The sequence below is a fragment of the Solea solea genome, chromosome 3 (assembly GCF_958295425.1).
Source record: "Solea solea chromosome 3, fSolSol10.1, whole genome shotgun sequence".
NCBI lineage: Eukaryota > Metazoa > Chordata > Actinopteri > Pleuronectiformes > Soleidae > Solea > Solea solea.
The window spans coordinates 27497718-27521091 of NC_081136.1; the positions used below are offsets into that span (position 1 = coordinate 27497718).

General features: G+C 39.4%; 1 protein-coding gene across 2 annotated transcripts in view; it reads left to right on the forward strand.

Annotated features, from left to right (window-relative positions):
• LOC131456482 (copine-8) overlaps window positions 1-23374 on the forward strand; it is a 93757-nt gene that overhangs the window by 2044 nt on the left and 68339 nt on the right. For both annotated transcript variants that reach the window (XM_058624846.1, XM_058624845.1), the window contains exons 2-3: window positions 20421-20461; window positions 23083-23129. In XM_058624846.1, the coding sequence (XP_058480829.1) occupies window positions 20421-20461; window positions 23083-23129 (88 nt within the window). The remainder of the gene's footprint in view (window positions 1-20420; window positions 20462-23082; window positions 23130-23374) is intronic.

The window sequence follows — 23374 nt, forward strand, 5'->3', positions numbered from 1 at the left end:
GCAACTCCTGTAAACAAAACATAGTTGAATATCTTATTCAGAATAAGGTCATTGGTGAGGTAGTCGTGTCCATAGCTATTGACAACGATCGTTGCATTTTAAACTGCATTAGACGGTATTAGCTATAAGATGCAATATCTTATTTAGAAAAGGGTTAGTAGTTGGATTAGTTGGATTAGTTGTCAGTAGGTGATATCAGCAGTGCTGCAACTCCAGACTTAAGATGTCGTGTTCAGATAAGATGAGAGTTGTTGAAAAAGGTGTGGGCATTCTTCTGCACTGATAAAATCATTTCTGTCTGTGTGTAAAATCATAGGGACTTATTATTAATTATTTAAATAATCAAGTCCCTATCATGAGTCACTTTTTTTGTGAAAAGTGACTCAGTTGGTGAGACGATTAGCAATTAATGAAATTGACAGGTGTTTTTTTTTACCAAATGTACTTAAATGTACTCCCCTGTGTGGACAGAAGTGGTCTCCTCCTTTTTCTTAGCATAGCCCCTTTAGATGCTGAGGTTACCGAGTTTCTGGAAGATTTCAGTGGCATCTCCTTAGTAACTGAGAGCTCATTTCATCTTCTGGTGGAATATGAACATGTTCAGTGGAGTTTACTAATGTCTGAGTCACCATCTCCTCAGCCCCCGGGGGGGAGTGTGTTTTGGTGGTTGCCCTCCCACCTTCAACCTGGGGTAGAGCAGGAATGCCATGGTTACGGCTGGGTGTGTGTGTGTGGACACTTAAATGTATATGCATTTTTGAATGTCTTTTGTGTGCTTATATATATACTGTATGTATATATAAATAAATCTAAGTGGACACAATGGGCAGTGTACAGTATCACCATGGTTACTACTTTTTTTAGGTTTCCCCTGTGTGTGTGTGTGTAGGGAGGTGTGAAAGTAATAAAATTAACCAAGGAAATAACGGCTTAAGAATTAGAAGTAGAATAATACGTGACTGGTTGTCTTTCACAATGATATAATGTTAAAGAGAGAGGGAACATGTACAGTACTGTGCAAAAGTTTCAGGCACCACCAGCTCTGTTGTCTGTCAAATTCTGTGATCATTGGAATTTGGAACGAAGTGATGCGACTTAAAGCTGGTCTTATAAATTAGCGAGCTGTCAATGAGGTTAACTCATGCAACATGTGTATGTAATGCTCAAGCATGTCTTGATTAAACGTGGCGTAATAGACGCTTTTTACAGCAGATATTTCTTTAAATGAAATAGAAGGACAAACACAGGATTTATCAGTAACGTTAATTACGGTTCCACTCCAGTATTAACAGAGCTGTGTTACTGTTCAAGTGTAAGGGTAGATCACGCTAAATACTTGACACCTGTAGAGGATGTTTTTTTTTTTGTTTGTTTTTTAAAACAACAAAAAATAATTGCTAAAACAACAAATCTAATGGTGGCCTAAGACTTCTGCACAGTACTATACATGAGTCCAGTGAGTGTTGTAAAGATATAATAATATCACAATGTAACATTTCTGTATTAAAATAACCAAATAGATGAGACTAATGTTAGATATTAAGTTGAGGAGTGTCCAACCAAAATGTTTCCAACTCTCTTAAGATCTATATAAATCAGTTTTTCTTTTTTCAGGTTAATAAACTGTTTTATTTAGTCTATTAATGATATCATTAGTTAGCCAGTGTGATTTTTTTATTGTGTGAATTTGTCATTAATGGATCATGACAACTCATTGCCTTCTGCTGCAAGTTCTGCTGCTTAAGCTTTCCATGTAAAGCACAAATGTACAGGGGAACTAAACGAGACAACAGGACAACAATTCCCATTAACCCACGCTGCTTCCCAATGTACCAAACGAGGTCTTTTGTATTGTTTTGATTGAGGTATTTCTTGTCTTCTCAGTTTATCAGTTTATCACTGAATCCTGAAATAATGACTTAATTTGTGTTATTTCTAATGCAAATTTGCGTCCTTGAGTGAGCGCTCTGGTTTTGAGATGTAAAAAAACTGTCAATTTGCCAACAAATGATGTATAATTGCCTCTTGTTTTAAAGACACTTACTTGTTGGAAGGAGGGAAAAACAAAAAGGAACTAAAGAGCCTTTGAGTAGATACTCACATTTCAAGTAGCTCCCCTTGTGTAATTGCTGTATAGTCAGCAGGGATATAATCGCCTGCGAAATATTGACAGCCTGCGTCTCAAGCTAATTCTGTTAATGCTGTGGTGCTATGAAGTAAGAGCAGTAAGGCATAGACATTTTCCTGACTGATGGGAGAGCCTGTGGTATCAACTTGGATCAATGCACTTCCCGCTCGGGCCTACTGTGTCACACAAAAGCATACACAAGTATGTTCACATCTACTGTATACTGTCAGGCTACATATATGAATGATCGTACACGCAAACTGCTCCCTGCCTTACACTCAGTCACAGCAGAATAAATTACTCCCTGATGCGTTGCCACCTCTATGTTTGAGCCGGGGGAATCCGTGGGGAATGGCCTCAAGTCCAAATATTCCATTATGGTCATTGATCGAGCCTGCACACAGGCTGTTACTTGTTTTACTCACGCGCGCGCACACACACACAATCTAATATTTCAAACAAGTGACATGATTAAAAGGTCCCATAGTGTTTTTTGAGAAAGTTTGTCTGGCAACAGATGTTGGCCGAATGCTATTGTTTCCAGGGTAACTGGAACTACAGATGCTGTAATTATTTAATCCGTGTGTTTACTTGGAGATATTTTTCTATTTTTTTTCCATGTGCAGAGAGCTGGGCATTGAGCAAACCTTGCATTAAATGTGTATCTTGATTCATGTACAGTATATGAACAGTGCTTTGCAGTTATTTTATATTCCACACTAATTGCAGTTTTGCCTACATTATGACTTGTGATGCAACGTTAGTCAAAATTAATTTGAGATTTTTTGTTGGAAAGATCTGAAAGAAAATGTAATTGTCATAGAATCAATCAATTAACCAAAGAACAATTAAACAGCAGCCTTTGCAATTTACTCATTTCAATTTGAAAAGGATTAATTGCTCAACCCTATTCAATTTGCGTCTCTGTGTCGATATTTAGACCACATGAGCTTCTGATGCTCAGTGAAACAGAAAACACACCCAAGGACATTTTCAACTCGAGACTTGAGTGTTTGTTGTAATAAATATTGCACTGTCCAGTTGAAATGATCAATTAATCAATCAGTCCAGTGATAACAAAAGTTGAGACATGTTTGATGGTTGCGTCATCTTAAAGGTGAAACTGTGAACCTTTTTGTCACTTTACATTAACGTTACATACTTCCTGGTCAGTGAACTGTCGCTCAGGCAAAAGCATAAAAAGCACCTGGACGTTTCTTGGGCTCTGGGAAATTCCGATGTGCCCTTTTCAAGTTAATCTGATGTTTTCTTTTGGAAGTCAGAACTCATTTTTTTTATTTATTTGGTGGAAGATTGAAGAGCTCCCAGCTGAACAATATACCTCTGTGTATAATGTGTTGTTGTTGCTGCTGTCGCACACACACACACTCTAACAATCAAGAGAGCTAATGTGTCAACAACAAAGGTGTTTGAGTGTGTTTGGTGGATTGCTTCTTTCCTTTTCTTTGGCTTTTTCCTGCCAGCCTGATAGAAATGTCCAAAATAACACAGTCCGTTTCACATGGGAGAGATCAGAAAAGGAGTGGGTTTTTGAGTTGGATCCAAGGTTCTTTCCCCCCAGTGTCCTTTAGAACACCTGACACATTTTCCTCCATCTCTTACCTCCTCACTCTGTTTCTTGTAATGCATCCCAGCAGTGTCACCATCAATGAAACTATTGACAGTAACTCCCTGCACTGTCTGGCTGCTCTATGCTGTGGATCCATGAGAAGTTTAAAAAGACATATAGAGTAAATATATCTTTGTTCATTATTTGTTGTTGCCAAAACATGCTGTATGTGGATGAAAATACTCTGCATGACTGTGTCCAACAATCAACCTGTACAACCTGTAGCACGATTGTAAAAAGTTCAAACGAGGTAACGACTGCTTCATCTAAAAAAAAAAAAATGTAGTTGATGAGAAGAAAGACTGGTTTAGAAGTAAAGGAAGGCACGTTTGAAAACAAGGTCATGTTTTTTTAAGCCTGAAGGCTGTGACATGCGACTACTGTGATCCAAATGGGTTCCTTAAAAATTAAATTCATTAAAAATGTATTCATTAAAAACACTGCATGTCATCAAATCAACCTCAAACTATGACTGGTTCTGCAGCTTTAGGCATCTCTTGTCTTATCAGTTTACTGTTATGTAAGATACACAGGGTGACTATTTTATGCTGCTTCGTTGTTTTTTTCCCCCCAAAATTGATTGTTTCGTATTTGCACATTGCAGTGGTTATAATCCATAGTTAAGCGGAGGACAAAGTCTCAAGTCAGTGTACTGTACTGTTTGAATCTGTTGGTGCTAGGCAGATGACGCCATCATATGCTCATTATGGGTTTAAAGAGGTCCTTTTGTATTCTGACTCCCAGTGGAAAACCTGCTCTACAATTTTGAATACACTCATTTGGCAGCATGGTGGTCACTATGTGTTTGCAGGCACATACTGTACCGACCATTCAAAGCTGTAAAAAAACAAATCGTAGCCGGAATAACATCCCATACCGCTGTTTCCTGATGTTCCTCAGCACCGGTGTTGAATTAATGCATTAAACACAGCATGACCCCAAGCACATGGAACAAACCTTTACATTTGCATCTGATCTCCTGCTACCAACTGTGTGACCTCCTCCAAATCCATATTTTATGTCTAATCCATTCTTATAGAAAACTGGCCTTGAAAACGCAGCCATAGTTTCAAAGCTACTAATGTGATCAGTAAATGTCCTCCTGTAATGGTATCTTCGGCATATTTATGTATTTACTGTTAGGTTTCCAGGACATTACAGCTTCGACACAGCATAATTACACAGCTAAACATGGAACACGACCCACTCTTAGTTTAAGAGGACCTCTCGCCACCTCTGTTGCTGATATCTGTCGTATGAACTTAGGATGGCGCCGAGAGTGATGCAGAGGGTGATGATTCATTTTCTGATGTGAGGCCATATATGTTTGAACTGATACACAATGACGGTGGTGCCGCCAATGAGGGAGAAACCGTATAGAAACACAGGCTCATCCTCGCAATAGGGCGGGCATTGACAGAATCATACAGTGCTTGATCAGATGCAACTTAGTACACTCCCCTGAATATATGATGAGTCATCAAAAATCTTTAATCATGGGCCTGGCAACCTCTAAAATCCAATTTGAATATTGGAAAAATAGCTCTTTTGATTTTATTAGGTTGTTTATGTGCATTTAGGTGACATTTCAAGCAAGATATGTCACCTTAAAGCACAAAAAATGTTGATTTGGATGTCACTGGCATACAGTTCTGTGTGCAGTTTTGGCTCCTGCCACCTTTGCAGCCATTCTGTCACTTGCCTGGTCTGAATTACTAATGTCCGCCCAGAGAAGTCTGTCCCTCTCTCTGTTTACTCTGGTTCCATGTTTGTGTTCTATAGCCATGCGTCCCTGTGAGTGTCTGCTTTGTTTGTGTGTTGGCATTGTTACACACTGTGTTTTTGAAATATCTTTTACTGCTTTTTTTGGAATAAAATATAACCAAAAACAGAACATAGCACATCTATGTTTAAAATAGCAGTCCTAAATCATAGTAAATAAGGCAGACACAATAGGAAGAGTTAGAAAAATGAATAAATAAATAAAAAGTAAGTACACAAAAACTAGAATATACATTTGCACAGCGGTGAATCTCATAGTAGCCAAAGTCCTGCTGCTTGAGATAGCTCAGTACAGGTGCCCATATCATGTTAAATAAATAACCTCTGTCTTTTTTATAAAATCTCAATCACTCAAACACTGAAAAATGCGTTTCCAAAAAGACTGGAGTTTACTACATGACCAGAAGGAATGACCATCTCACTGCTCCCTCACTGCTGTACCTTATAAGAAATGGCTGCATGACGGTACAGCAAACTGACCTTGAGATGGTGCTTATATACAGTATAGTGCTGACAGGACCCACTGTGTTTTTATTTTTTAGACCTACAGTATATGGAACCAAATCCAACAAATCCACTCTGAAAAATTTAATTTCTAGAGAAGAATTAGGGAGGACATTTCAGAGTTCAGGTTATTGGGCCACAGCCAGGAATGGTGGGAAATCTAGGTTAGATAAATGTAGGTTGGCTTGATGTTTGAAAACAGACTTTGGACAATATAGATTAAAGATTAGAGTGAACTACTACTCATACTACTAATAATAATAATTTGGATTTCAAACTGCTGAAATTATCATTGCATAATATTGGTCTCAAAGAAAGAATGATAGAGTTTCCATTCTTGGTTTGTAGTCAGTGATTTCTATAAGTTGCTGTTACTCATCATTGACTGCATGATGCAGGTATTTATTATCACAGTTTTTGATAAAGTAAAGTGGGATCTACCATTGACCCTGATGATATGACACTGGGACTTTTTGACCGCGGTCAGACCTCGTATTAACATCCGTCCAGAGTGATCGATCACTCTCCACATTTAAGAAAACTAACAACAAACTTTACTGTATGAAAGCTTGTGAAAATAATGCAGGATTGTGCAGGAGGAGCAGCAGCTAATGAGATGCATTCACAGACCCTGGGAAATGTCATCACTTCTGCAGGGTCTACACTGTGTTGAGCTTAGAGGAGTGGCTACGAGATCTATTCAAGGAACCATGTAAATGTCATCACTTCTGCGAACACACATGCTGCACATTAAGAAAATGCTTGCCGCTGCCACCATATTGACGTAATAGATGCCACCCATATTAGGTAGGTAGAGGTTATTGGCATACAGAAAGTTTCCTTTTAAATTAGTGCAATCCTTAATTAAACATTTTGCATAATATAGTCACAAATAGTTGATAAAAAAAAACATGCCCATCACAAGTTAATTCAATTTTAGCAGAGGCTTAAATTTTACATGGCCTTTTCATCCTCTGCCCCTTTGGACTTTTTAAATCTCACTCCCACTGTTTTTCTTATGGAGCAGTAAAAGAAACCATCCCACAGCCGTAGTGTTTATGGTAAACCATTTGCCCTGTAGCCCCACCCTTTAACATCACAAGTCAAGACCAAGCTGCTATCTATTTTCAGGTTGCTCACTCCCACTCCGTCTATGGGAAGTGATTGCGTTGACCTTTTTGGTCCTGTAGAGCTCACATAATGGCTGCCTTATTGAAGACGCCGCTGACAACCATCACTTAGAAGGGAAGACAAGGTTGCCTGCTGTGCGCCGGTTCAATGCCAGCCAAAATCACAAAGGGATGTGTGTGAGTGTGCGCAATGACACGACGGCTGATAACTTTCTGTCTGTTTACACGTGGTTCCAAACAGCAGGGAGTGCAAATGATTTTGGATGACAACACAGTGGTGCTGGCAATCAGTGAGACAAAGCGATATTGAAAAAAAGCCTTTTTGAGAAACCACAAATTGATGCCATTGTTGTATCTGTCTCAAACCGTCTCAGTTTTTAAGTGTGTTGTCGGCTTGTGTGCATGTATGAAAGTTACTGTATTTGTGTGTGCGTGAGACCAGAGTGCTGCTCTTTAATCAGGCCTCTCGTTGGGTCACTAAAGATTTATGCGCTCTGAGGAAATTTACTATTGACCTCCTTCCATCTGTTGTTCGCTCACTGCGGGTGGTTTTTCTACGTAAGCTAGCAGACGGTATGTGCATGGTGTGTGCAAGGTGCGTGTTTTTTGTGTTTGCGCTCTACACTACATGCACCGTGAGAACAAACACGTGCACACACTAACCACAGGCGGATACAATGCCTTGACTCCATACATCAACCTGTATTGCTGCTGCAGTGAGAAAATGGATTGATAAAGATCTGAGGGAGAGGTAGTGGGAGTCATTGGCAAAGGTCAAGGGCTACACAAACACACACACAACAACAACAACCACAACATCACTCCTGTACCACTTTAATTCTACATGCCCAAATAGTGAGCTGCACGATAAAAGGTGTACCTATTGGCCTTACTCTCAAGGTTAGACAGCTGTGGAGTTATTTTAAAATGCAGGTGATAAAACCTGGATTCAAGGACACACACACACGGTTCATGCAGTCATCCTTTTAAGGACTCTCATTGACTTCCATTTAATTGGACAGCATCAACAGTATTATCCCCAACCTTACCCATAACCAGTTAATACACACACATGCAAATACCTTTAGCATCAGCATAAACTCCCGAGCCACGGATGAGTAATAATAAACAAACATTACAGTAGTACTGCTGTAGTAGTGGTGTTACTGTAGTATTACTGTTGTTGATGAATTTATGATTTTATGTCTGTCAAATGTATCCTTGGCATCTAAGAAAGTGATTTTATATATTAGCAAACTGTTAATGAGTCTACCTCATACAACATGTGTATGTAATGCTCAAGCATGTATTGAATACATCTGGTGTAAAATAGTTTTTCAAAAGCAATTTTTTAACATCAATTAGCGTTCCACTCCAGTTTGTAGAAAGCCAGGGTCATGCAATTGCTGCAAAGTGTAATAGTAAGTCACACGGAATACTTGGCACTTTAACCTGTAGCAGCAGTTTTTATCTCTGAAAAATGTGTAATTCTGCATGTTTCCCATATTTTCTGGATGTGTTCAAATAAAGCGAACACAAAAGAACCTTCAGAGCTCACAGAGCCTCTCCACTTTCAGACTCATCCCACTGCAGTTCTTCAGTTAGTCATTATTACAGGCCGAGTCAGTCAGGCATGTTTTCTACTCAAGTATGCGTGTACTGTAACAACACCGTTATATATTATCGCCACAGCCCAATTGTCCATTACAGCTATAGTTATTTGAGATTATAGAAGTATTTCTTTTGTATTCGAGTTATTCCATTCTGTATTTGTCTACTATAGTATATTATTGTTTAGCTTTGTTTTTCAGATGAATTCCTTAGCTAACAATTCCTTTGTCAATTGCACAGTGGTGAAGGTCACATGTGGCTTTGGCTCCAAGTTGCCCCTGAAATATATGCCAGGCTTGCATACTTTACTAAGTATGGAGATTAACAACACCAGTGATGAATAGTTATTTTAAAGCCAGTCAGTATCAATTTATCAATAATTATCTCTATTTAAGTATGTACAAGAGATATCAGATTACTGCATGCTGTTAAGAAGCTTCAATAACACTATGGTATTGAGCTAATTATACTTAAAACCATCAAGATGTAACAGCACAAAAACTTTGGTAATACTGAGCATGAAAATAATGAACAACATTAACATCTGGCAGTTCAGGATCTCACAGCGGTTTATTAAAGCAGACAAAAGAATCAATAAAAGTCGGAGCTAGTCATAATTTTGCAACTGCCATACATGGAATCAATCAATGTTATCTTTAGTATTGAGTGTAGTGTAAGAGGTGATTTATTGAGGGCTGTCGAGTGGAGGCTCTTCTGAGTAATTTTTAGTACATTTGTGGAGAATAAGTAATGACTGAGACTGCTTGACCTCTGCGACAAACAGGCCTTAAAAGCTACAATCAATGTATCGTCACAAAACGCGCTGAAGTTCTAATAGCAAATGAATTAATCAATAACTGCCACGATGTCTAACAGAAAGCCTGAGGGAGCAATTGACCTGAAGTAATGCACATGAGCTGACATGTACACCCACATGCTGCAAGTACTGCTCATTTAAACACTGATGCATGCGCTCACACTCCGATAGTCATGCTACTTCGTGTCCCGTCAATTAGACAACTGATGACATTTCCAGCACAAGACACACGCATAAAATACAGTCACATTTGATGCTGTGACATTTAGTTTTCGAGCCAATGAAGATTGTGTCCTGTGGGATATAGAGCCACAATAAAAGAAATTAAAATAGCTTCTGTAAACTCTGCCAGCCCAGTTTCACGCTTTGGCATTTTAGGTGTGGGGAAAAAGAGACTTTATCGGAGTAAATTGTCCTCTGCTGCTTCACAAAAGAGAGAAGCAATGCTATACCCTAAGCTTTCATATTGTCATTTGAAGCACAGATTTAGACTATTTGACAAGTAAGATTCCTTGACGTAAAATAAATCAGTGCCACAGTCCTTTTTACATCCAGAGATGCTGCCTCTGTTTACACCCTTCCTCCCTCATGGCTTCCCCTCTGTTTTTCATGTAGAAGCCCCCGAACATCCATTCCTCTCACATGCACAAACACACACATGGTGGCACCCTGTTGATAACGCGGTCCATAGGCCACAGTACAAACATAAGGCAGGAAAAGCAAGATATGGAATTTAATACTGTATGAAGGGAGTCATACTTCCATCTTCCCTCCTCCCTCTCTTACCCTCTTGCCTCGTTGTCGCCTCCGGTAGCCTTACACGCATTAGTGCTTACACACTCACATTGTCAAACAGTGTGTAACAGTCATTCACAGAGACAGACATGTTTGGACACCGTCGCAAACCAACAGTACACACAAAACACAAGGGATGAGCTTGAATATTCTATATTCATTTGATTAGAAAAGGAAATCAGTTCATTACCATTCGTTATTATATTAATAATATACAAAACTGAAAATGTATAATTCCTTCCACTCAAATAACAACACAAATTCATGATTCATTTATTCCCACAAGGTGAAAGCAGCAGCAGCAAGTATTTGGTTTGTGGTCTGCATGTGTGTTTGATGAAGTGATGACATTAATGAAAATTCTTGAATGCATCTTGAAGCCACTTCTACGGGCGTAAAAGGATGTGCATTTACTAGGTTCTTTAAATGCATCTTGTTAGATTCTACTTTCCACAAACCGAGGATCCACATCACTCTCATGCGCTGGTTTGTTGTCTTTTGATTTCTTTGAGTCAAACCTTTTCCTCAGTAGTCTGTCTTGTAGGTTTGGCCAGAACACTGACACTTTTTTCTCCCTCATGAAAAAGCACACATTGCTGTATCTGAAAGAGTGAGGTATTTTTGCATATTGCGTTTAATGCTTTGCTTGTTTCTAATAAACAAACATGGAGAGAGATAATTAATTTCTCTCTGTCTTTGGCCTGCAGGGATGTGAGTATATGTGTGTGTTGTGGAGAATGAATATTCAACTGAGAATCCCGTTGATTGCTTGAAAAATCCATCCCTAAAACACAAACACACGCACAGTTTGACAACTTGAGTCACATCTGGCCAGGTCCCATTTATCTCCCTGCATTGTTGCACATGAATATGATATCCGATTTTTTATTATGATCATTATCACACCCTCACGTTCTGTGAGTAAAGCAGCTGAGACTTTAGTCAGCACTGAGCAGTTACAGCCACACGTATGCTAGTGGCAATGTGTTGATGGAGGAAACTGTAGGCGAGTGGACTAGACTGCACTGAAGGCAGTGACAAAGGCAATTAAGGTAAAATGCCACTGGCACAGATGTTTGGCTGTCTATGACTTATGTGTATTCTGTTGCACATGTCTATGTGTAAAATGGATTGTGTGTGTGTACTGAGATGTTCTCTTGGCTCTTCCAGCCCTTGTCAAGAAGAATTAGGGCAGCGCTCTTAGAGAAGCAGAGAGCGAATACAAGCTGCTAAAGCTCCCCTTCAGTATGTGTAAGTGTGTGTGAGAGACTGTGGAGAGGAAGGGGGGGGGGGCTTTTCTTTATGCTCTGTTGCAAATGAACATAACTGAACAGATCAGGCTTTCTCCAAATATCTGCTAATTATTCACCCTGATATCTGGTGATCTGACATATTCTAGATTGGTAGGGTTGGGCACAGAAACCTCGTGTCAATATGGCACCAGGATTCGATACAATCAGCACCTGACTGTAACATAACACAAATGATGTTGCCTGAACATGTCATTTCCATCACCTTGTTTGCTTTGCAGCAAGAAGGGCTGCAATGGAGGATTGAACATGATGATATCCAAAGTATTACAAAACTATTATTTATTGCAAAATTATCGTCAGTTTGTTCATTTTGATAATTTTTAACTTGTTAATATAGACGTGTTATTTAACATTGACATTTGCAAAAAAAATACATTCTTAAATATAAAAGTAAACCGCGAAAAAAAACACCAGTCAGCACATAAAATGTATACAGACATTTTGTGCTGATGTTTAAATACAATTTCATATCTACTTGAACAAACACAGACAAGACACTTGTTTGTTTTGTCAAATATTTTGTGTAAATTAGTCTTAAATAGGTATTCATATTCATTCAGCATATGTTCTATGTCATTATATATTGTTGTATTTCTTAAAATGCAAACCAAATTGCAATTGTGATAGACAGATGTTTCATCCAATCACCTGCCAACTATATTTTTTATTTTCCAAACCATTTCCTTCACAGATGGTTTTGCAAAACATTTGGCACATCCGGTTAGTAGCTCTCACTTCCAACAGGTTTGTTTGCATCCTGTGAGGGTGGGAATGAAAGATGAAGCAAGTAAAAGCATCTTTAACACATATTTTCCACTGCTAAGTAAACAACGCGGGGAATTTAGAGAACAGCGTTTCTCTTGTCCTGGTGTTTTCCATCACACCTTCAGTACATTTCCATGTACAGTTAAGTCGAGTTATGGTTGTAGTTCAAGTGTGTTGTCTAATTGGACTACTGTCCGTGTCGCGGTGTACAAGCACAAGCAGGGAATCAATTTACTGAGTGAAGTGTGTCTGTCTCCACTATGCTCAATGGCGATGTCCTCTTTCAGCTTGTCAATCCTTGGCAGTTTCCATGACAGCTGGCAGCTAGTTGGTAGCAGGTCAAGAGCCATTCTGAGTCATACCAGCCATAAAGTTTAAAATATTAAGTTCTTGGAGCTGGAAGTGCATAAACTCATAGTCAGTTCAGAAAATCTACCGACCTGGATTTTGCCTTTTTTTTTCTAATTTTCCTCCGTTTACCAGCTTCTTCTAATATTTCTGGGTGAAAGCCAAGGGGTGGGAACTGTGGTCTGGTTTTCGTCAGACAAACACAGTAATTGTTTTTGTCATGTGATGTAAATGTACTGATTGACTCTAATATCGAATAAGTTTGTTTTCCACACAGAGTTGTTGTTCTTGCTGATTATGATCTCTGTGTCTTATTTATCTTGTTTATTGAGTCTGTTTTAAGTTTATTACATCTTAAATAATGTTTACAAGAACTACTGTATATCTGTTAACAATTTAGCTTGGGTCATAATGAACTGGAAAATCATTGGGCCATTAACAGGTCGCTCCATGTGGCTTTGTGTGTACAAGTGTGTAACTGTATCTAGTTCAGTGAGATGGTTTAGTCTGCAGAGAGTCTAATCAGGTCATGGTCAAAGAGGGAGACAGAGAGGAAGAGAGTGAGGACAGGAGGAAGGAGTGAAACAATAGACAGAATGTGACTTCATGCTCTGTGTACTAAGAGATGGGGTACTACTAAAACCCCATCTCCCACGATGGGAGGACGGCGCATGAGAATGCATCCAGAGAGTGATACACTAAGGACGTAAAAGGAATGGAGAAGGCTTGAAATTTACTTCAGTCAAGCGGGGTGAAGCATCACAGGAATACAGTGACACGCACCCAAGTACAATGAATGTGAAGTTTACTCCACTTGATTTGATGTGAATTGTGCAAGAATTAATGCAACACAAAAATAGCATCACTTTACACTTTTGGAGTGTAGCTGGGCTGTCACTTTTTCTGAAAACTAAGTTCGAATGAATATTATACAAAGATATTCAGATCCCCTTTGTTTGAACGTATGCACGATTGCATTTTGTAATTTCTGTGCCAAAAGTAGTTTAAGAGAAAAAGCCGAATTACTCAAGATAATAACAATAAATAAAACTGAATAAGACATAAACTGAATGCTGAAATTGAAGGCAAGAGGCATCTCCACTCACCTTTTAACGATTCAACAGCAGCAGCAATACATATACTATAACCACACAGATAGCTATAATCTTTAATACAGAAAAATGCACAAAGCTTTTACCCGCTTTGCACACATGGTTAAACCAGACTCCAAATATAGTTCAAAATAACAGAAACAGTGCTGACACACGCACACACACAAACAAACAAAGCTTCCTACTGCTACTGTCACAAAGTTTGGGGCTGCTAATTAGACTGCCTGCCTAACTTCCTCAGTGTGTAGCTTGTTCACTCAACACCTAACCTGGGTCTTTCAACTATCCTTCCTCGGTGTAGTACTAATTTTTTCTTCCACATCCTCTTTAGTTTCTTTTCTTTCCTCTCCTCTCCTCTCCTCTCCTCTCCTCTCCTCTCCTCTCCTCTCCTTCATAAACCCGATTTATTTCTGCGACGAAAGGTTGTGAGGGTCCCGGGGCTGTGGGGATGGAAAGGTGTGTGTGTCTGTGGGCAGGGTTACAGGGACAAGCCAGTCCAAAAGGCACTGAACAAGTACTCATTAATTCAAAGAAGAGAAATGAAAGAGGGGAAATAGAGAGAGGGACATACAGGACACTGATAGAACGGTGGAAATATTATGGAGCAAGAGAAACCAGATAAAGAAACGGCACTGAAGTCAATGCTTGTTGAGCTGGTCGCAAAACAAAACACGGATATACGGCAGTATATCAGTCAGTCAGGTGAGTCAAGTGGCCTCAGATGTCTGTCTGTGGTTGCCCTGGTAACCATTCCTATACTGCTGTTATTAGTTGACTCTCATTGATACATGGCTGTGTTTCCAGTCTGTGTGTGGGGCAGAAAGAGAGATAACCCACTCTGACCCCACACTGAATCTCCACCAGGAATTCCACATAGAGAGTCATCTGTCTCTTCATGGACCATCTTTGTTTGCCCTTTGTCCCTAGGTCTCACATCCTTGTTTCTTCTTTGTGTGTGACCTCACGTGGGTGTGTTTCTACCTCATTTGGGATCCGACTGTAGATGTGACTGACAGCTGTCAGAGGATATGAGTCATGTGTACGTAGTGATATGTAGATGTTGGTTGCCCCAAGGGGGAAGGAAGCATGGTTTAACATTAGACTGAGATCTTGAACTGTGCTATCATCCTGATGATGTGTGTCTGTGATGTTAGTGGAGAGTCCTGCTAGTGTGTGTGTGTGTGTGCGTTAGTGCTGTCACTTTTCTCAAAGATCACATTTGAACAAATATTCCATGACATGCTATTCCTCCAAAGAGATTTGAATACCCTGTGCCCGCCCGCACATATTGACACATAGGATGAACAGCCTTTGCACTGCTCGTCCATTAGGCCTCTTCTATTGCTTCTCTTGGGCGGAGCTAACAACTAAGCTAACAGGTGAGATGTGTGCTTACTTTGGCTTTGTTTAGACTGCAGCCCACATCAGATTTGTAAGCATATCTGATAGGGGTGTCACGATCTCGATTGTAAGTCAAATATTGATCGAAACGTCACAGTCTCAACCTCAAAGGTGGAATCGAGGATTTAACCACGCCCTCAGTGTGGCACCAAGTTTTGACTGTGTTGATTGATAAGTATTTATAATGGAGCTTTCTGCGACGCTCTGCTCTTTTGCACTAATTGCCTGTAATGTGCTCTTTGATAATGACATAGTGTTTTGGATGTGGAATTTCACTAGCACATTGCCCTAGGTGTGTTTATTTGTGAATCATTCCTTCGTTGAAAATGTCGCATTAACGAACATGCACACTTTTGCATGGATTTTTTTTAAAACGATAATCAATCCAGTTGAGGCTGAGTGGATTACTTTGGGTTAGGCTTAATTATCTGGAGTGGGCTTCAGTGAGGCGTGGTAGCACATTAGAGGAGAGGAAGAGGATAACTATCATAAAGTGATTAATCAGTAAATGAATCAGAGAGGGAAGGTGCACCGAGGAGTGGTTCTTGTGTGCATAAACAAGTATGCATCAGAGGAAGGGAGACAGTAGAAATGCCAAAGGTGATGCTTTTGCGAGGGAAGACGAGAGAACAAGTTCCAAGGCTGAAAGACAAATCTTTTAAAGAAATCAATCTGTTCAGTGATGAGAAGCGCTCTCCATCAGCACAAGTAGGATTCTATTGCCTCTTCATGTAGTTTGATCAGCTTATTGATTTTTCTATATATATAAAGAGATCTAAACTCCTTACCAAAAATGTGTTATACATCCTTTTAATGCTTTAGGGGAAACTCACAGCTAAAAATACTAATGCTGTTTTAGCCTGGTACCTTTCTTCCTGCAGACTTCTCTGTGACTTTGGTGGCAGTATTTAGCTTTCAGCTGCCTGCCTCTGGATAAATAGAAGAAAAGGAGCGAGAGCCATGACTCATTCACATTATCCTCTGAAGTGGAAATCCTGAAAACACACGCACACGCACACAAAAACCCATGTGCACAGGGGAGCCCAGGAGCTCATGTGGAGTACCACCATGTGTGATGTGCTTTGAGCAGCAGCCAGTCACTGTGGATCCTGAAACCCTCTCTTAAAGGGTGAAAGATTGTAGGAAAATGACTCTTGACTCTGTGAAATGCTGTCACATTATTGTAGGACTGTTTTTACCATACAGTATATACTGTATTTCATGGTTTCAGGTTTATGGATGGAAGTCATGAAAGTATGTAATGTAACATTACATACAAATATAAATTAAACATATTATACCATAGCTGGGGAATGCTTAGAATAGATGTGTTATTTCCTTTAATGTAGCTGTATCTTTACTATTCTGAAATAATTGTCATAGCCTAAAGGATTAGGGTAGTGATGGATATTTGTTATTCCAAGTTTTATAATAAGCCGTAAAAAAAATTGCTCGGTAGTCAATAGTCAAACAATAGTACCTTAGTTTGACATTAGTCAAACAGGAGTGAGCTGCTCCACTGGCCAAGTTGCTTATAGATCAACAAAAAACAAGCTGCTTTTTGCTGGGTTTGGTCTTTTTGTGATCTGAATATATTGGTTTAGGACTTATTAGACAAACCAACATGTTAATAGAAGTATGTTGTTGCTGTTTTACAGCAGTTGGTATCCATAATAATGTTTTGTTGATAATTCTGGGAACTTTTTTGATTGTCTTCTAGTCATTGATTATTGAAACTGTTCATCTACTAATCAGAAAACTTTAAAAACCCTTTTGAGTTTAGAATATACAACCTGCAAATGCATCAGCCTTAGGAAATTACCAAGATGTTCAGCAAAGGCCGCTGAGCATGTCCTGTATCAATGCCTTCTTTGCTCATTAGAAGATGGATGTGATGGCATGTTGTTTGCTGTGACAAACGAGGACACAAACAAGTAAGTAATTAAGGTTAAGAATAGAATAATACACATCAATTGCAGTAGTAGACATCAATATTTTCCCTATTAGATTTTTCTTCATTAAAAGTTGCTTTAACCAGCATTTTCTTTAAATCTTCTACAGCTTCACCTGTCTCAAGTTTTGACAGAGTGAAAAAGACTGCAGACAGCAACGGTGTTTTTACTTTGAGAACAAATATAATAGAGGAATTCTAAAGGTTAGTGTTGATGAGCTTGCACATTCGCACAAGTAAATGAGACGGAAGAAAGAGAGGGGTTCAGGCAACTGAGAAATCAGCGCTGATGGTCTCAGGGATTTGTTGGACAGCCTTTCAAAATCTATAACAATCCCTGGGATTGAAAGGATATCTGAACGCATTACCCACAGTCTGTGGGCTTTCTTGCAACCGGGGCACAGTTAGTGTGTGAAGGAAAGTGGATTGAAGAGTAGATTTAAATTCTTATCGTGGCTTTTATGCACTAGAAATGTTCAACCTCACTGATAAGTTTATGACCTCTCTCTCCCCTCTCCTATGGTCTCCTCTCCTTCATCACAAATATTCACCTTATTATTTTCAAGTCAGAATTCACCATAAGGTCAAATGCCACTTTCATATCAGCCCAGTTAATTTTCTCGAACTTCTTCCTTTCTCTTTTTTGGATGACAGTTCTTCACAATTTTGTAAATGTATGTCTTGCATGAAGCTTAGTGTTTGCAAAGACTGAGAACCATGGACAATGTTTAACAAGTCACAAAAGAAGAGGAGCTCAGACCCAGTGTTTTTCAAGCATGAGATGAGAACTTGTAAAAATTTCAATTCCTTCAAGTAATAAAGAGTCAGAATATGAATTGAGACCAAAGTTATCACACACTCCGATGGTGTAGGTTCATATACACACATTTCTCAGACTGTTAATGTGTGACAGGGGAGGGCACACAATTAAACAGAGTGAAGTTGAAGTGTTTAAGCTTTTCAGGTTAAGATTTGCAGTACAGAGAGACTGAGCTTTTTTACTGACATAATGGTCTTAGTGTTTGTTTGCTAGTATAGTCCTTTTTTTGTAGAAATAACAATACAGAAACCCTTGTTACTTTTCATTTATTTTTATTTATTTGTGTTTAAATACATTGGAAATCGGCTTTAGAGTTTACAGTACAAATGTGACATATATTTTCCAACAGTTGTAACAAACAATAGCATTTACCAACTGTCGGGGTACCCCGAGAGCAAATTCTACTTTATGTTAGGCTACTTTAAGTTTAAATGCAAAATCTTGAAACCCATTTTCAACACAGGAAGATTTTGAGGTTAGCAAGCACATCACCAAACCTTGGTTCAACCAGGTTATCTGCAATAGGTTGGTTTTGCAGCAGTGCTAGTGCTTCATCAGGTATAATTCTAAAAACCCCTGGAGACCCTGGCGGCACATTGGTGTCTACTAACTGACTGGTTGAAGGAGCTGTAGTAGATGGTATTGCCGGTTGCCCTAAGGTTGCGGCAGCAGTGGTACCAGAGCTGGAAGCAGGTTGATCCATGTCTATGTTGGCTGCAGCTGGTGTCTGCTTGACAATAACTGCTGCAGGCTGTAATGCTGCGGCTATAACAACAGGAACTGTAGCTGTTTTGAGTTGTTGTGGGGTACAGCGCCATTGTTTGGTGGGAACACAGGACCCTGTGTTCATTGATAAGGGTTTAAATCCAGCAACTGCTTCAGATGCACTGTCAAATGACTTGCCGTCTTGTTTCTCCAGGAAGGAGGAGACTAGCTGAGCAACTAGGACATCATTTTCCTTCTTCTGGAGTCGTCGTCGTCCATGCAGCTGCTTAGACATAGCTTTACGTGCTTGTTGGGCCTCATGTTTCAGGTGTTTGTCTTTCCTGTCCTTAGCATTGAGTCTCGCACACTCCATGCTAGGTGTGGCCTTCTCTATTTGCTGTTTTAGTGCTGTAGGCTCCACCTGCTTAACCTTCTCTTCTAACAAGGCACCATGAACACCAGTGAAAGCATGGCCTGCACTTGACCAGGAGCACAAGGACCTTTTCTCTGAATTAGCACTGGTATGACCACTGTGTTGTCCTGTGGAACCAGAGGCTGCAGTTGAAAATAGTTGGGAGCGAAGATCAACATCAAAGCTGGCCAAATATTCTGGGAGATGGCATCCTTTGTCCGGTCGTTTAGATCGTACAACTTGAGTTTCCAAGGATGCTGGTTCCATAGCATATGTTGATGTCCCAAATTGAGAAGAGAAGTTTGGGTTGGACTGATTTTGGCTGGAAAATCACTTCTGAGAAGACTTTGACATCTACAAATGTAGGGTTTACATCAGTAACATGCACTGTATATGGATTAAAGATCAAAGTTAGATTAAAATAGCCATTTCAGGAGAAGATTGTAAGGTTAATTGTCCCTGCTGAGGCCAACCATTCTGTCACACACTGTGCTATCTGTCTTGCACTGATCAAAGGCATTGCTATCTGTCTTGCACAGATCAAAGGCATATGCAATTCAATTCTCAGTAGCCATGGCAACCCAGATCAAAGGCTCACCAAGAGGAAATTACTACCTGCATTGGTCACTATACAGTATGTGACATGACAGACGCAGGGGTGCAACGGCTTGGTCAATGCTGCCCAATTTTTTTTCAGGGATTGCTGATTCAGCATATCCAATGTCTTGTGTTCCGGATTGCCTAATTGTTATAAGGTTCATGGTAAAGTTGAAAATAAAATGGTTCACTCACATTTCGTTGTTTGTGATGACATCTGAAAAATCATCAGGTTGAATTTATATAAATATACTGTAGATGGCTGTTGTAATTAAATTAAAAGTACTGGCTTTGTTCCCCAAACACCCGTCATGCTTTAAACACTTCAAAAAGTACTTTTTATTTTGAAATTCTGTTTGAATGACGCCGTTAATGTCACAATTGTACCTGGAATATTGTGAGATAATTGTATATCACCCATCCTTAAGTTTTACATATTCAAGCAGTCCATAAACCTCAGTATCATGGCTGTGGTCAGTCCAGTATGTTCAGTTGCTTTTTCACACCACAGTAATACTGTAAACAGAGCATGGTGGTACTGACTCATGCATATGAGGGAGCCGTCTCTCTAATTACTGTCTCCCTTTGTGTCTCCACAGAAACCTGCTGGACAGGGACACCTTCTCCAAATCAGACCCAAGTAAGATCCCCCTCGAGAACAAGTGTGTGTCAGTTTGTGATTGTTAATTGGGAGAATACAAGATCTTGGCTCCTAATCACTTCTAAGCCTCACACTGGGGACGATGGTAATGGACGAAGCATAAGGAGGAAGGAAGGCAAAGGCCACAAAATAAAATATGAGTCAATTAAGGGTCTAGGGAAGAAAGGAGTAAGTAAAGGTAGTAAAAGGAGGTATTTACAGAGTGTAAAGAAGTGAGAAATTAATTAATGGCTGAAGGAGGATCTTTCTTTCATGGCATACATTTGTTATTCGTGAGTCACTCTTTAAGTGTTTTGGCTTTTTATCAGTGTGAAAGCTTGCCTAAAGGTAGGTCTGACTAATACATGTGAGGCCGATGAGCAAGCTTTTCCCCATAGATTGATGAACTCCCCTCACTGGTGAAATCATTATAATAATACTGTTAGTGCCATGGCTGCATGCTAAAGCCATGCATTGACATTCTGGGAAAAGTGCTTTTTTACTTTCTCTCCAAGAATCAGAGAAGAGCAATTCCACTCTTTTGTACACCAGAGGGAATTAGGCTCATCCATATTGAGATTTAACATCGATTAGCCTCGATATAAAGGAAACATCATGCAAAGCAAAGTCATTTTTCCTCCTGCAGCTGTGTAAATATTTCTGCTGCACAGGATCCCCTTTGAGCAGATTAGTTCAGCACCACAATCTGTCTGTCGTATCACATATCATGAAAAGTAAAGTAGATTTTCCTCCTTTAAAATGTTTAATGACTATGTTGTTCAGACAATGAAATTCATTGTATTTACGTCTTTGAATTGACTTTGACTTTTTTCATGCAAACCCACGATAAGGCCACATCTAGTAACCACACTACTTTCACAAACCAGCAGACTAATTGCCTACTACTTTGCTGAATGATTTCTTCCATTTGGCACACAAAAAACAATTCAACATGTGCAAGCAAGCTGGTGCTTAAGTGTCAGAGGTTTGGCAATGGTTCAGGTGTGCACAGTCAGATATTTCTGTGGGCAGTTTTACCTGCAAGATTTTGCTATACGACAAAAAGAAAATTCAAAAAATCAATTACTGACAAAGAGAATCATTATGCTGGGAGTGTTACAGCCTCACTCATCTGTAACTCATGTCCTGAAACATTATCATTGCCTGCTTTAGGGCACAAAAAAACATAAAAAAAGGCAAAGAGTTCAAAGAGGTGACTGATGTGTTAAGATCTTGAGAAGCACAGTGTGATCAGCCAGTGCTTGCTGTGAACTCTTGTTATGAAGCCTTAATATTTGCAATTCAGCTGTCAATCCTAACAGTGTACTCGTACACTCACATGTACCTTGCGTTCCACTTAACAGAAACTAAAGCTAGAGATTGAGACCATTTACTCCTCAGAAATATGTTGACTGATGCAGAAAGGCGCTTGTTCGTTCCGACCAGGTTTTTGCTGCAAAGGCTAGAGGGAGATGTATTCCTATTTCCGAGGCTTATTCTCTACAGTATGTGTGTGACACACTATTTCTTTAAGGATATTCCGTTATTTTCAGCAACAAACAGATGTTGTGACATTGCCATCTATGACGTACAACCCAAAATACTCCCCACCTTTTAGACACTTTTGTGTCATGACTGTCCACTCACAAGGGCGGCTTATGATCTTTTTTGTGTATGCTTCATGTCGGTGTGTAGGTGGGTAGGTGTGTGTTATAGGGAGTGTAAAAAGTGGACGTAATGGGAAAGATAATGGTTTAAAAAAAGAAAAAGGCGTTTGTCATCATGAGCTCTGTCTGAATTTGGGATGATGATGATGACCTCTTGTATACTGATTTACTCCTTTTGTCTCCCACTCACTCACTCACTCACTTACTCACTCACTCACTCACTCACTCACTCACTGTCTTGGTAAAACATAGTGTGTCAGCACATTTGCAGTGGGATCAAAAGTGACTCAAGTTGACAGTGATGAACTTGATGACAATGATTTGGAGGAGAAGAAGGTGCAGGAAGCTCAGGCTGCAGTCACACTGTACATGAAGACGTGCTTTTATGCTGAGTAGCACTTGTGATTATGCTGAGCATGGCCACTTCAGTCCACTGATATAAAATGGCCTGACGGGGGAAAGAACAAGAAGCTGGAGGAGAGAAAAAAATATATAAGTATATAAGATAGTAGGACATGTGAAGATGTGCTACTCTGAGGTAAAAACAAACAAAAAAGTAGTGATCCAAGAGGACAATGAAGACTCTCTGCTTCATATCACTGGTTCTTGAAATTATTACTCTCTGTTTCCTAAAAATAAATGTCTGTTAATATATCCTTCTCTCACTTATCTGAAAACAACATCAAAGCTAGTAAGTAAGTAAGCTCAGTAATTTAGCTTTAAGATAATCTTCTTGTTATGGGAAATTGCATATAATAGCAGGAAACATAATATACTGTATAAACTGTATTTTTGAACTTTGGAAGTAACACTAAGATGCTTTGATGTTGTTTTCTGATTTCAAATTGACTTACTACATAGTGTTTGTCTAATGGATCCATGTGATACATTGACATTTCACCTTCTCCATAGTTGCCAAACATTATTAATATTATATGCTTCTGTTCTTCACAGTTTGTGTTCTCTACACACAAGGCATGGGCAACAAGGAGTGGAGAGAGGTGAGTGTGTTTGACCACGAAGATGTATTTGTGTTTTCTGGTATATTCATTTATACTCAAGATAGGGTCGGGACATTTTGGCAGGAATTGGAAAATCAGATTGTTTTAAAACTTGTAGGTAGTTGATGTTTTTGAATAAACAGAAATGTCCTGTTTGCAAAGTGCTGAAAAACCAAAAAACAATCACATAGACCGTATTCCAATTTCATTATCAGTTTCAAACCAGACACAAGAGAAAAGTCTGT